General features: G+C 50.2%; 1 protein-coding gene across 1 annotated transcript in view; it reads left to right on the forward strand.

Moving 5' to 3' along the window:
* Positions 1-7580: 7580 nt before the first annotated feature.
* Positions 7581-15414, forward strand: part of ST8SIA2 (ST8 alpha-N-acetyl-neuraminide alpha-2,8-sialyltransferase 2) — a 33307-nt gene continuing 25473 nt past the window's right edge. Inside the window, exon 1 of the mRNA XM_075504211.1 lies at positions 7581-7770. Within this exon, the coding sequence (XP_075360326.1) occupies positions 7673-7770 (98 nt within the window). The 5' untranslated portion in view covers positions 7581-7672. The remainder of the gene's footprint in view (positions 7771-15414) is intronic.

Here is a 15414-nt window from a genome sequence, read left to right on the forward strand (position 1 = left end):
ATTTTGTCATTTTTGCTAAATGGAACATATTGTTGAGCCTCATGTTTTCCTTGCAGAAAAGTTCTCATTTGCAAAGGACCATGTGTGCATGCGATTTTTTTTTTTTTCTTTTTTTGGTTGTTTTAATTGCTGTTGTAATCTGCACATTTTGCAAAGATTTAGATCAAAATTTTCCCAAGGACCATAAGAAGACCAGGAAAAAGCAAGACAGCCTTCTTGCAGGTTTTCTCAGGTGTGCTCATCATTAAGGTGATAGATTTTTGAGCGGTTAGCAGCACTGCGTTCTTTATTTGGATGGCCCCAAAGGAGGGTCATAAAGATTTCCTCCTCCTTCCTTATCTATTCTTGTGTCATCTTCTCCAGCCCTCTTTTTCACTCTGACTTCTCACAGGCAAGAACAATCTAAAATTTCAAGTTAATCTTGCAAGAAACCCCCTCCCATACTTCGCAGTGCCCATATACAGCTTATTTCTTCATCCCGCATGTAGAATTGTTTATCCAAACCTCCTCGACACAGTTGTGGAGAGTAATTGGGTTTCTGTCAAGTATAGGACAAGATTAATCAAACCTGCCAATTTGAAACAGGCCAAAACTAGAGTCAAATATGACCTGTGCTTTAAAAGCCATGAAATGCAGACAGAAGTACCGTGATGAAGGTGTACTACAGAAAGAAACTTAAAAGAAATGCCACGTCTGAGCAGCTTTGAACTGAGATAAGAGACAAAATTCAAAACTCAATGAGGTCTCAGTTTGGCATCTGAAACCTATATCTGTTTATCAGACACTTAAAATGTACCATTATAAGTGAGAAATACTTATCAGTTTGGAGTTATCTTGGGGGGTATGTCGTTAAATGCAAATCATTGCTGGTTGCGTGCAAGAAATGTGCATGCTTCATATACAGCTGAGCACACGTGCATATTCTGAGTCATTGAAAATACGGCCTTGCTGAGGTTATTATTTCTCTACGGGGTGGGAAGAACAAGGGCGACGTGCGTGGGTTAGGGTAGAGGCAGGGAACAAGGCGGGTAACTTGTGCCTTTTCTGTTTCAGGACTATCGGCAAAGGGCTGCTTTGTTCCTCTGGTGACGCTGCAAGACAAATGCTGCAGGTGCAGGTTTGCAGGCGAGGCTGGGACAGCTTGGATCAGCCTGGGGTGCCCACACTGGGGCTGACCTTCGGGCACTCACGCCTTCTGGCTGGGCAGTTTCGCACCGGTCGATGGAAACGCAGCGATCACCTACGCTCTTCAAAGTTGAAACATCTTGCAGCCCTTTCTTCTCCTGCCTTCTGCCTCGGGCACCACGGTGGCCTTCAGCATATCAAGGATGAGCAAAACATACCCAGGTTTGTGACACCCCCAAAAGAGGGGGTCCCCCCATTATGTGTGTGCATACACACGGGTGCGCACACAGCACTGCCACCCAGTGGCTTGCTAGCCACAAAGGGGGGGGGGGGGGGGATGCCAACTTGTTTTAGGGTGGATTTTTTCCCCAAATGCCATTAATATGGTATCAAAACTTCACAAAAGCATGTAGTCAGCTCTGCCTTCCCAGCCTGGAGGTGCCCAGCTTGGCATGCACGCACGGCCAGGCCGTAAATGCGTGCCAGCTGTGCAGCCGCAATTGGAAATATCAATACCTTAGCATCGGGTTCGGATAACAGGCAATTTACAATTGTCACACATATTCTACCTTTTCCCTTTTTTCTACCTTTTCCCTTTTTTGTGTGTGCGTGGTTAATTGCGAGGGGGAGGACAGCAGACCTTATCTCTTGCGACTAGTGGTGGCAAAACTGAAAAATTGTTTTCATTACCAGGTGGAAGGCTTTTCACATGCAAATTATCAATATCATTGTGAATGTGGCATTTTTATTAATCCAAACCAGCTTATCTGACCAAAAAGAAAGAAAGATCGTTCTTGTTTTATATCAAACATTTTGCTCTGACAATGGCGAGTTGTATTTGATGAAATGTTGCATGGATCACACCATTTTTGCAATTTACTGCAGGAGAGAAAGAAATAGAAAGGACTAATGGATGGGGTTGGGTTTGGGGATTTTGGGGGGCGTTTATTTGCTTTTGCTCTTTTTCTCTTTAGGACACTTCTAAACACCAGTCAAATGATGCCAGTTTACGTAAGCGTTTTAACTTCTCTTCTTCAACATCAAAGAAACTGATCTGGTTTTATAGATGTGAGTATTTTCGTCTCTCTATTGTGTGCACTTCCCCTTCAGACACTGGGAAAATAAGGTCACGTTCCCTACTGAGTCCATCCTTTTCTATTGATTTTACTTTCTTAAAATCCTAATAGAGCTTGAAATTAATACAGTTTAATTTTCTTCTCCCTTTCTTGTGAACTACCAAGCTTTCTTGTTGCTGCTACACCACTCTGGGTATAAAGAAGATGATAGACTTGGAGTCCTCCTTCCAATGGCAAAAATCCCTGAGAAGAGAAAATCAGGAGGGTTTCGGCTCTTCCTCCAAGGAAAGCAAGGGCTCTCCCTTCCAGCCTAAGAGATGAGGAGCAGGGATGCTTCTTCACTCAGTTCAACAGGGGATGCACCACAGAAAGTTATGGGCCCCTCTAATGTGGCTAAATTCACATTCACTGACATTGGGACATGTCTAAATGCCTCTGCTAGGGCTGTATCTCAGTGCTGTCTGCTTCTTAAAAGCAAACCATATTCGTATCACCCTGCCTATATCAAACAGCAATTTGTCCAGCATTTGGGAGTCCTTTAGTAAGACTCACAGCTCTTCCAGGAGGCAGGTGAATGCACTTTAGTAATGGAGCCAGCTGCTTGGGGATCCAGATGGAAAACATTTACCCAAGGGTAAATAAAGCCAGGTGAGGAGACTGACAGCTCTGGAAGCTGCTTGGTTATTACCAGTGTTCCTCTATCCATGAGCAAAGAGGCTGTGGGCTCTTGATGCTGGAGTGGTACGCTGTCGTGGTTTAGCCCCAGCCGGCAGCTAAGCACCACGCAGCCGCTCGCTCGCTCCCCCCGGGTGGGATGGGGGAGAGAATCGGAAGAGCAAAAGTAAGAAAACTCGAGGGTCGACATAAAGACAGTTTAATAGGTAAAGCAAAAGCCATGCACACAAGCAAAGCAAAGCAAAGAATTAATTCACCACTTCCCATGGGCAGGCAGGGGTTCAGCCATCTCCAGGAAAGCAGGGCTCCATCACGCGTAACGGTTACTTGGGAAGACAAACGCCATCACTCCGAACGTCCCCCCTTCCTTCTTCTTCCCCAGCTTTATATACTGATCATGATGCCATATGGTATGGAATAGCCCTTTGGTCAGTTTGGATCATCTATCCTGGCTGTGTCCCCTCCCAGCTTCTTGTGCACCTGGCAGAGCATGGGAAGCTGAAAAGTCCTTGACGAGTGCAGCAACAACTAAAACATCTCTGTATTATCAACACTGTTTTCAGCACAAATCCAAAACATAGCCCCACACCAGCCACTATAAAGAAAATTAACTCTATCTCAGCTGAAACCAGGGCTTACGCTCTGCAGAGTGCTCCATGCAGAGACCAGCAAGAGCATTCAGGAGAAGAGGGAGGGCATCAAGCCTACTGAATCAGCATCCTTCCTTCCTGCTAATGAATTTACTGAGGAGGAAAAAACGCTTCATGCCGCTCAGGAGTTGCCTGACTTTCGCAGGAGGGACCGAGGGTTTCATTGAAGACAGCACCTAGAGGCAGGTTCGTTGCCAATAATGAGGCAATGAAATGTCGCAACCCTGGTTAATACAGGCTCCCATTTGTCATGCCCGTTCATCACACCAGAGTACTGTTTAGCTGTCTAAAATGGGCTGTAAACTTTGTTCATTTTGGCCGACAGATATGATAAGGTTATGTGCATTTTACAGCATTACAAATTTGATGGAGAAAGGTCCCCTGAGACCTCTCGCTGCACTGGGTCTTATCATTCGTCATCGCATGGCAAAGACCTTGTGGGTCATCTTCTGTGTCCCTCCTTTGCTTGTTCAGGAGCCACTACCTCTCTCGATGATGCTTCTCACATAGATTAAAAGCATTTTAAATATGTATTATTTTTGCACTCTCTGTGTATCTGTGCCTTTCATACCCGCATCTTAAATTCATCACCTCTCTGCCAGTTGTTTGTAAATGTCCCTAGGTGTTTAACTCTTACTCTCTGAATCCTCTGAGCTATTGTTGGTGAATATGGCTATTACATATTCCTGATATTTCTCAAAGGTCAAAAGAAAATGTAAAAATGCCATTTCTTTTCTCTTCTCCCTTCAAAGCAGCAAAATGCAATATTGTTCTGGTGCAGTTACTTTTGCCGTTATGCTAAGATTTTTTTTTTCAGTACACGTTATTGTATTGTATTGTACACGTATTGTATTTACTGCCAATGTTCTGGATACAGGATTATTTCCTCGAATTATTAGGAACTAGAAGATATAATAGCCTTTAATTCTATTTCAGAACATATTACTCTACCACAACAGTCTATTTGCGACAGTTTGCTCTCATCTTCCTGCAACCTATCTTACAAATGAGACATAAAATTGAGGCTCTGGATGCTTACGGACCCAATCCTGCAACATTTATGCACCTGCTTAAGCTGAATCATGTGAGGATTCATAGCGAATTGAATGTGCAGAATGACTAACACTTGAGGAACTACAGCAATTGCTCCAAAGCAGTTTGCAGTTCTTCAGGATAAAGAGAAACGCATGAAACTAGGGTGCATTATCTCTTCCTCCCCCAAATTTAGCCAGGATGCTCTAAAGGATGGACTTGGAGCGAATGCAGGGTAAAATGTCCTCTCCTGCAGTCAGTACCTATTATATTCATTTCTTTCTGTCACTATGGTTAAGACTCCTTATCGTGCAGAATTTAGCCCTCAGCTATGCAACAAGATCTCCAGGTTTTCATTGCAGAGTCACACTTGGTGATGTTATACAGCCTTGTTAATTGATTACAAAATAATTCAGCAAGCTGCACTGTTCCTGCATCTTCTATATAGCTTGCTGCCTCCTCATTCAAAACCTGCTGTACTTCAAGGTCCTGGTCCCTGTGTTGGAAGCCTGATCAGCTGAAGAATGACCTTTCTCTCCGACCTACATCTTTCAGAGGAATAAAGCAACAGATGACACCAAGTACAGGATTCACAGGACTCTTTGTGCAAGCCCCTAGCAGTGGAGCTCTTCAGTGAAGGGCATCAAGCTTAACTCTCAGCTCATCCTGCAAGGAGGGGGTTTTTTTATTATTTCAGTTAATAGCAGCATTTCCATTGACTTATGCGGGAGCAGAGTCAAATCCCAGCGTGTCTTTTAAGACAAGCTACTCCTCAGCAAGAGACACATCTCAGCAGACAGGACGTCCCTGCCCCTGTGAGAGTCCTCATCCAGGCAAACCGACTCCCACCACGCACTGAATGATCCCCCCACTTAATGCTCAGCCTCCATCGAGGTTTCTGCTCTTGCACATTGCCACCATGATTGGCAACTGAAACAGAAAGATCAGACAAAAGAAGCTGAAACACCACCTGGGATGGAGCTGAAAAAGATGCAGGAGCAGATATCTCCATCTGTATTCTCGAGGAAGCGTAAGACGGAAGCCAGCTGCGGTGTGGTGCTCCTGAATCACAGGGGACTGGTGCTCTGCCCCACTGCATCTCGGGAAACCCCGATGTCAGTCCCTGCACCAGCAAGGTCAACTCAAAGCCTGTTTCCTCATCCTCAGGCCAGTCACACTGCTGTGAAACTCCAGAATAGGGTGAGCAAAAGGAGTCCGAGAAGAATAAAACAGAAGGAAAATGAGGCTTTTCTCAGATTTATGCAGAAGGTAAATTATGGGGCTACATACACCACCTAAAATCACTTTTTCCCCAGGGGCCTGAATATGCTCTATTATAAAAGCTGTATACTGGACTGTAAATTTGCCATATATACTACAGTGTAATTGTACCAGACTCACCTAAGTTGTATTTTTTACCTATAAATGTAACGGTGATTTGTTTGTCTCCTCTTTCTACAAGAGTTTCAGGCTCCCCAGGAAAGCACATCAGCCGTAACAGGCTCCTTCCACCATTTAATCCAGATAAAGAGAAAAGTCTTCTGCTCAGTATGCCTTCCCTACACAATACCGGCGGTACGCATCCCCGTACGTATGGACACGCTTACCCCGGTGCAAAGCACCTCGGCGTCCTCAGTAGGAATCACACAACATTGACAGCGTATCACGCCCTGAGCAACGTACTTTTGTATTGATGCAAAAAGCCGTGCACAGAAGGGAAAATGGCAGCTTTCCAAGTGGCCCCAGTTAATAGCTCTGTTTTGCTTAATGGTGCCTCCCATTCAGACTAAAGATGCTGTTTTAAATATGTAAGCAATTAGTATCTCTCTCTCTCTCAACACATCTGTGCTTCTTCTATCTGCTGCATTATAAATCCACTGCGTCCCTCTCCAGCTCGGCGGTGCATATATCACCAGATATTCTGATTTTCAGCAACTTTCTGGTCCGAAAGGATTATGCTTGGATTTGGAGACGCTCTGCCAGGCTGGCCTTGCCTAACCCCCAGCCCGGCCAGCCTCTCCTCTTTGGGGCTGTCGCTGGACTAACAGATAACAGGGATGTAGGGAAAGGACCTCTTGGTCTTTTTTTGGCCGTTCTTTGGTCCAGCCAGTCCCTTTTTCCGTCTTCCCATCTTTCATAGGTTTTCATCTCCCTTTCTGGATAGAAACTGCAGCCTTTTCTCTCCATAACAAAACCTAAGGGTACGCCTGTAGCCTGCAGGACGTCGCTTGCAGGGGCTGCGAGCGTGGCAGAGACGCATCCAAGTGCCTCAGAAGCGGAGCCCCTTGTGCGGTTTCTGCTTAACCAATTCTGCCTGTTCCAACCCCAGCGAGATTTAGGGAGTCATGGTAGGACTGGTGTGGTTATGACGGTCAGTATTTATGGTAACGTAAAGAATTACTGTTACCAAAATGGGTATTAATAGTAATAGAGGTAGGTGTGATTAGTTATTCGTCATCTTTGCTTACAGAGTGCTTTTCATTCCAAAAGACCTGCTTCATTGCACGCCCCTTGCGAGAGAGGAAAAGGGACAATCACCGCCATCGCAAACGGGAGTCACCTTTGTCTTATTTCATTACAGTTTTTGTCCTTTCGGGGAGAAGCCGCCCGCCCGCGCGTACCCCCCCGCCAGGACTGACCCTGTCACCCCGCGCCGCTGCGCCCACGGGAGGGGACGCGCCACGGCCGCGCAGGGCAAGCGACAACCGAACCGAAGCCCGCTCGCAGGGGACACCCGCCGGGCCGGGGAGGCGGCGGCTCCCCCACCCCCGGGCCGAGGGGCGGCCCCTCCCCGCCGCTCCCGGGACGCCGCGGGGACGCGCCGCAAACTTTGGCGGCGGGGGGCGGTGGGGGCAGAGCCCGCCCCGTGCGCCCCCTCCCCTCCCCTCCGCTCCGCTCCGCTCCGCTCCGCTCCCTTCCCCTCCCCGCGCCGGGCGGGGCGGGACGGGCGCTCCGCGGGCGCCGAGGGGCGGAGCGGCCCCGCCGGGCGGCGGCGGCGGCGCCGAGCCGGGACGCGGCGCCGCGCTCCGCACCCCGCGGAGCGGCGCGGAGCGGCCCAGGCCAGCCCAGCCCAGGCCAGCCCAGCCCAGCCCAGGCCAGCCCAGTCCGGGAGCCATGCCGCTGCCGTGCCGGGGCTGGACGCTGGCGTTGCTCACGCTGCTTGTCTGTTTCCTCATCTTCGCCGATATCTCCGAGATCGAGGAGGAGAGCGGGTAAATGCCCCCTTCCCGGCGCGGCGGGGCGCGGCGGGGCGCGGAGGATAGGGGTGCTGGAGGAGGAGGTGGCGGCGGCGGCGGCGGCGGCGGCGGCGGCGGCGGCGGGGGGGGGGGGGCGCCCGGACAGTTTCTTTGTCTCCGGCTCTCCCGGTTTCTTGCCGCGCCGAAGTGGGAAGGGAGCTCGGCCCGCTCCCGCGCAGCGCCGCGGAGCCGGCGGCAGCCCCGGGCGGGACGGGGCGCAGCGGGGCCGGGGGCAGCCACGCCGGTCCGGGCAGGGGTGCGGGAGCTGGTACCGCGCCCGGTAGAGACGCTGAGGTAGCGGTCCGGGTAGGGATGCTGGAGCAGGTACAGGTGTGGGTAGGGATGCTGGAGCGGGTACCAGTCTGATGAAAGATGTTGGAGCAGACAGTGGTCTGGAGAGCGGGGCTTGGGCGCGGGCAGTGCTCAGTGTTGATGGACTGATGGAGCAGGTCCCTACGCGGGATATTGGTGCAGGCAGTTTGCTGGCCGGGGATGGTGGGGCAAGTTGCAGCCCAAGGGGCTTGGGTGCCGGTGCTGGTCCGGATGGGTCTGGGCTGGAGCCCAGAGAGGGCTCCAGCCCGCGGGGGCGATGGATAAGGGACCGATCTGCAGGGTGCTGGAGCAAGGACCAGTCCACAGGGTGGGAGAGACTGAGGAGGGACCAGCTGCGTGGGGGTGGTGGAGCAGGGTGGGAGAGCTCAAGTCACTCGTCTGTCCCCACGGGCTGTGGCAGGGGCTTCATGATCAGCCCTTCCCGGTCACCTCCCGGGTGGGTGCTTACCTGCAGGTGCCCTGCACGGCAGGGGCTAAAGCAGTCCCTAAGTCTGAGGAGAGGAGCAACACCCTGCCCACCCCATAAACCCAATCTCTGAGGGCTGCTTGGAAACTTAGGGGATGAGAGAAACAAATGCGGAGAGGAGGCTTTGCATTAACTTGAGGAACTCACTACAGCAGTGTCGGAAAACAAATCAAATAATTCTAGTAATGTGGGGTGCACTCGCAGTGCCCAAACGGCACAAGGTCTTTCTGTTTGGGACCAGGCAGCATTGCCCTCTGTGTTACATCAAAACAAATACCTGGCACTTGGGGCTGAAATTATAAATGAAATGCAGTGATGTTTGTCATTGTTTCATTGTTATGTTATATTGGGTGCCACGGGCAAGAAGTGCTTAAAGGTCAGTAGCCTTGTCCAGAAACATCCAGCACCGGACTGTAGGTTACCAGGCTAGATGAATTGTTGCTCTACAATGAGCTGGCACTATCTATATGATAACAAAGGAAATGAAAAGCTTCTGAAGCATCCTCCCCATCAGACGGGCTGCTCCGATTCCCTTGCTTTCCTCCCATCTTCTTTTCCGGCTTCTGCTCTTTCTTCTCTCTCCTCATCTATCTGCTAGATCTGCCTGCTAGAACTTGCTGTGCCCTTATTGAAAATCTATTCTGCTTTGTTACTTACTTGTGCTGTTTTTCACCCTGGTTCATTAGGGATTCCCAGTGTTTTGAGGTGGTTTTTTCTCGCCTCTTTTTTCTGTACATTGTATGGAAATTGGATGTTTGCTGGCTGCTTATCTCCAAGCCCTGGCATCTGAGTTTGTTGCTGTAGTTCCTCCAAGGAAGTACTGCCAAGCAGTGGAGCGGCAGAGACAGCAACAGGGTCAGACGAGTTCTGTAGAAACAGCAAGCAGCTTGTTTCATACAGCATTTCAGAAATAATAGTGCACAAGGTAACTAGCAAAGGAGAGGAGCACCCTACACCCCAGGGAGCAAAGGATGGGTCCTGCAGTCCCGTGCCCTCTGATATGCGTTAGTCCCAGACTGTTTTTTCATAGATAAGTTCCCACATCAGCCGTGCTTCCGCTACAGGGATGCACAGAGCAAAGGTGGGACCCTGCTATATTAAGAGGTAATCATGAAGTAAGGCAAACTGACCCTTTCTCTTGCTTTGCTCTCTCCCACCCACTTCTTTCCCCCATTGCATCTCTGAAGGGGTTCAGGTTTGATGAGCTCCTTCATCCCAAACACAGCAAGGGGCCAAACACTGTTCATCCTACACCCTAAGCTCTTAGCACAGGAGCCTGGTGCAAAGAGCGCTTCATCCCCGTGTGCTGCTGTGGTAGCAGGGACGGTCAACACGATGCTCAGACCTGGCGCAAGTATGTTGCTGGGGAGATGTGGAAAAGCTGAGTGCCTGATCTGCAGCAGTTCAGGGCGTGATAAAGGGTTTTCAACTTTGAGGGCCACGTGATAGCAGCATCTTTTGCAAACAGGTCCTGTAGGTAAAGGGGACTGTGAGACAGCGAAAGTGCACAACAGTATAGAAAAAGAGACCCTTCCAAAGTTTTCCAGGAGCTCTCTGTGTGTCCGGGAGGGAACAGCTCCTCTCCATGAGAGGTTTGGGAGGTCCCGGATATTTGTGCAGCTCTTCCCCAGGGCAGGAATATTTGGCTGGTGGATCGTGTGGCTCGGCATTCTCCTCCACACCCCCATAGACCACCTTCGCTTTGGTCAGCGCAGCCCAAAGGTTAAGGAAAGCGAAGAGCCGGCCAGGTGTCCCCTGGCAGGCTCACGGCACCGAGGGGGGCTGGGAAATGCAGGCAGGTGCAACTCTTTTCTTCTTTTTCCTTGGCATCGAAACACTCTCTAATTATTGTGAGGAGCGAACAGCTTGCCCACTTTTACACATACCCTGCCCCCTGCCTGTGATTTGGATTGTCTTTGGAAGAACATGCCTCGTACGGGTAGGGGCAGGGGGGAGCATATTTCTCTCACCTACAAATACTGAGAAATCACAGAAACAAAGAACAAAATGTTCATTAGGTACAAAGAGTGTAATATTACTGGCAAAAGGACAAAAAAAAAAAAAAACATGCTGTTTCCCCGGACAGTTCCCAGCATCGCAGGTGAAGGGAGGTAGGAGCCGAGGGCAGCTGGAGCTGCTCTGCCTGCCAGGGGCTTCTGAGAAAGATGTTTGTTTCTTAATCAGTCCCGTCTTGCACCTCCAGATATTCTTATACCACCTCCTGCAGACGGGAGATACTGAAACAAAGAGATGTCAGGGCAAGGATGAAAATTCAGCAGTTTCTTGCTCCCGACGCTGTGTCGCTCTCGTTAGTCTGTTCCTCTCGCCCTGCAGCCACCCCTGTGCGTGGGTTTTCATCCTGCTACATCTCTGTCGGTATATATATGTATCACCTATACACGCGTCGCTTGAATTGCATGCTCGGCGGTGCTGCAGGATGTCAGCGGGCGGGCAGGCGTGCTCGTCCCACTCGCTTTGGCTCGCTCCTCGCGCTCGCCAGCGTGTGCTGCCGTGGTGAAGTATTGCCGTTGCGACCGGTCTTGGCACTTTGTTTCCGAACAACCACCTGGTTCCGGGCTGCTGAACTTTTCCTGCAGCCCGGTGGTGCCTATGTTTCCCTCCATCACTCCTGCTCCGGCTCTTTGTTTCCCTGGAAGGAAACAAAAGACACATTCACGTCTATCTTGGGGAACACTAATGCAATCGCGGCCATTTCTTCATCCACCCCAGGACAGGGGAGCTGGCCAGACCTCTCACTGCGGAGGAAGACAAAGGACTCGGCATCGAGTGGAATAATTATTGCCAGTGACGAGGAGGAAAATTCTGCTCCTTGGTGGCAGTTTAAAGGGACTCTTTGTTATTATGCATCTGCTGTAGCAGTTCTGCAGGGGTCCGGCTGTGTCCTGATTGTCTGTAGAGGGAGCTGGTGACCCGCTGCCACCAGGTGACTTCTCAAATTAGTGTGTGAGCCATCTTAGGGAGCACTTGACACTTGGTAATGGGTTGGACTTAATACGAGTCAATCTTTTCTCTGCTAGTCCAGACCACATGCCTTTCCGTCCTGATTACAAAAGGAATTATATTCTGCTCTTTTTTAAGTGATGAATTGGAGTATCTAATATTGCTGGCCTGCCTGGAAGCTTGTCAGTAAATTGCCACTTTTTCCTCATGTGCCCTTTTCTAACGCCTGCCTTTCAAAGGCTCAGGAATGCCACAAAGAGATTTTTGTGTCCTTTATGGTGGCTGATGCGCTTGCTCTGAGTGGTCTGTAGTGTGCTGTAGTCGTAACGCTTCTTGTCAAGGTTGGTCCATGGAGTATAAATGTCCTGCTTAGGTCTTTTAGGCTGTGATTCACTGCGCCTGACCCAGAGTCAGTCTAAGACTTGCTCTCCACCAGAAAGTTTTCTTGAAAAAAGTGCTATATTCTACCAACATACACTTTTGTGCACTCACACAGCGGGTACACACAAGCCAACAATTATCCGGGTTGGTCTGAAAGAGTAATACCTCTCTGCAGGACAGAAGCCCACAGGCACCCTGTAACTATTCATGTAAATGGAGCCAATGGAGAGACCTTTGTACTCGTTGGGTATGGCAAGGTTCTAACAAAAGCCCCATGACGCATCGGGCTGGAAAATAAAAGCAACGTTGGAGCACTGATTTGAGTAAGAAAATACTCAGTGTAGGTTTTGATTGCAACTCTTCTGACAATAACTTGAGCTCAAGCAGCCAATTTCAGGTTGGCAGCAGAGCTCCCCTTCTTCTTGTAAAGCACTCCTTCATCTCCTGCTGCCCTGCAAGGGCAGGGGGGGCTGACACAAAGACGTATCCAAAACCCCTGTGCTCCTGCCTAGAGCAAGCTGAAGGAGGTGAATCTCCCTAGCTCGTTTCCTTGAGCTCTGAGGGGATGGCAGGAGCAGTGGTTCCTGCAGGGAAGAGGTGTCCGGCAGGAGGGCTGGGAGCAGCAGGATGGAAAGCACTAGCAGACCCCGGAGCAATCCAGTGGAACAAAAAGAAAACCCAGCGCCGTGAACGTAACCAGTCCATCTAAGGGCTTTCCAGTACAGTTGGTGAAAAGTTAACTCTTCAGTCCAGTCCTGATTGTCAGCAGCTTGGACCCCCAAGGAGACCCCCAAGGAGGGAATTTCTGAGCTTGCCAGTGAGGAGGGCAGTAGCTGTGGTAGGAGGATGCACTTCATCAGCCAGCACTTCTTGGGTGTAGAGTTGCCAAAGCCATGGCCAGTCCCACCCCCAGAGCAATGAAGAGAGCAAAGCCGCTCCAAGAAATGCTCCAGGTTTCCCTTTTGCCCAGGCGGGCTTTTTGTTTCCCATCTCTAACACCGCAAATGCACTATTCCAGTCTGGAAAGCAAAGGAAAGCCTTTTCTCCCCGCAGAGAACAAGGAGTTGCAAACGTTGGTTCATTTAGCGAAGGCTTGTTGAGCAGCTAAGGGTGAGGCTGATTCAGCCGCCAGCAGTACGGTGCCCGCTCCTCTGTGCGACCGCCGTACTCGTGGGCAGAGAGCGAAGCCCTGGGAGCACGGCCAGCAGTGACACAGCAGATCCTGCTGCCGCCGTGAGTCCTCCTGGCCTCTCCCAGACATGGATAAAGGGGTCAGGTTTTTTTCTTGTGTTCTCTGCAGCAGCCGTGGTTATTCTGCTTGGGCATCTGTTCATTGGTGCCTACTTGCATGCCAGATGTGCTTTTGATCTTCCAGGAAAGCGTTTAACAGGAGCTCCCTTATCTTTCCTTGGGCTTTCAGGCTACAGGTATTTTGTTTTTTCTTTCCTGAGACCAGCGCTACTTAAACACATCTACAGGCACAGTTGCTATAAAACCCAGTTGTTCCAAAGAGAGGCTTCCTCTAATTGCCTCCATCATTTGTTTTCCCTAGGCCTGGGTCATCCTCAGCAGCAAGAAATAAGCCCAAACTACAATATTAGACAATAATTATTTTGCTGTTTCTCTGGTTTCCATCCTCAGTTGCCTCTGGAAATAAGGGAGTTCCCTGACACAGTAAATTCACTGTGGGAGCAGAGTTTCAGGCGTCCTTCAGCACACACCATGGCAGAGCTGGTGTCAGCAGCTCTGCGCCTTGCAATGCAACAGAAAAAAGAAAAAGAAAAAAAAAAAGAAGTATCTTTACAGCTCCTTTTCCTTTGTGTTCCCAATTGTTGTGGTTTAGCCCCAGTCGGCAATTAAGTACCACACAGCTGCTTGCTCACCCTCCCCCCCGGTGGGATGGGGGAGAGAATCGGAAGAGCAAAAGTAAGAAAACTTGTGGGTTGAGATAAGAACAGTTTAATAATTGGAACATCATAATAATAATAATAAAAATTGTAATGAGAAGGGAAACAACAAGAGGGCAAGAGAGGAACAAAACCCAGGTAAAAAAAAAAACAAGCGATACAACCGCTCACCACCCGCTGACCGATGCCAGCCCGTCCCTGTGCAGCGATCGCTCCCCCCTGGCCAACTCCCCCCCAGTTTCTATACCGAACATGACATCATATGGTATGGAATAGCCCTTTGGCCAGCTGGGGTCAGCTGTCCTGGCTGTGCCCCCTCCCAGCTCCTTGTGCACCTGGCAGAGCATGGGAAGCTGAAAAGTCCTTGACCAGTGTAAGCACTGCTTAGCAACAGCTAAACCATCAGTGTGGTATCAACGTTATTCTCATACTAAATCCAAAACACAGCACTATACCAGCTACTAGGAAGAAAATTAATTCTATCCCAGCCAAAACCAGGACACCACTGTAAATCTAAACAACTCCTTGTCTTGGCTGAGCAGGAGCCTTGATGGTGGTGGTGGCCTTGGGAGATGCATCCTCATCAACAGCAGCAGCGCTGGCTCCGATGGGGAAGCGAAAGGGCCGGTCCAGGGAGATGGGCATGGTGCTGCCAAAACCTGCCGGGGTAGCGGTGATGGTGTGGGGTGAGAGGGCAGACTGGGAGCAGGAAGAAAGATGAGCTGGGAGGGCAGCACATTGTAAAAGTGCTCGGTGTGTGCGCGATGGGACCAAAACGGTCCTCCTGAAGCAGGGAGCGATGCCACAGCACAAATGCCGTGTCCTGCCATCAGGTAACCCTGTTAGGAGGAGTCCCTGCACCAGTCCAGGGATGATCGTCACTCTTGGGGGTGACACTACAAGGCAGAAATGCCGTCGGCTTTAGGGACGCTCCCCTTTGCCAGGCAGACAGCGGCTTCATTGCCCTGATCCTGCTAACTCTGCTGGCCCCGCTATTGACCCTTCTGAGGTTCCTTGTTTGCACAGCGTTTGATTCATTGAGCTGGCTGCTCGTGCACCGGGTCAGCTCTTTCCAAATTTAAGCGCTGGACTCTTTCTTATTGCTACTGCAAATAAAGTCCACGTTATTGCATACAGAAATGCACTGGGAATATCACAAACAAACACAAAACAAAAAAAAACCCCAGGCTGGCCATCTGCGTGCTGAGCACACCGTCCCTCCCCGTCCAGTGCTCTCCATGGGCAGGGCTGCTTTCAAAAGCACATATTGTCAGAGTCACGACGCAGTTTTGAAGTGCTCTCTCAAGGCTTCCCTCAGTCAAACAGCATCGCAGTGGGCTCCAGGTATCACCCGTGCATCTGGCAGCTCCGAATGGAAGGATGGTTCTTCCACCGCGACCCATCACCTCCCAGCCCAGGCTTTACCGGCATCCTCAGGAATATAGTTCAGCTCGCTGAAAGGGTTATCAGCGGCTACAACAGGGGACGTGTTTTCCCTGCGAAGGTTAAGCATCGTCATAAGGCGTCTCCAGCACCTTTTCAGACACCCAGAAGCACACTCGACTGTCAACC

The sequence above is a fragment of the Mycteria americana genome, chromosome 6 (assembly GCF_035582795.1).
Source record: "Mycteria americana isolate JAX WOST 10 ecotype Jacksonville Zoo and Gardens chromosome 6, USCA_MyAme_1.0, whole genome shotgun sequence".
NCBI lineage: Eukaryota > Metazoa > Chordata > Aves > Ciconiiformes > Ciconiidae > Mycteria > Mycteria americana.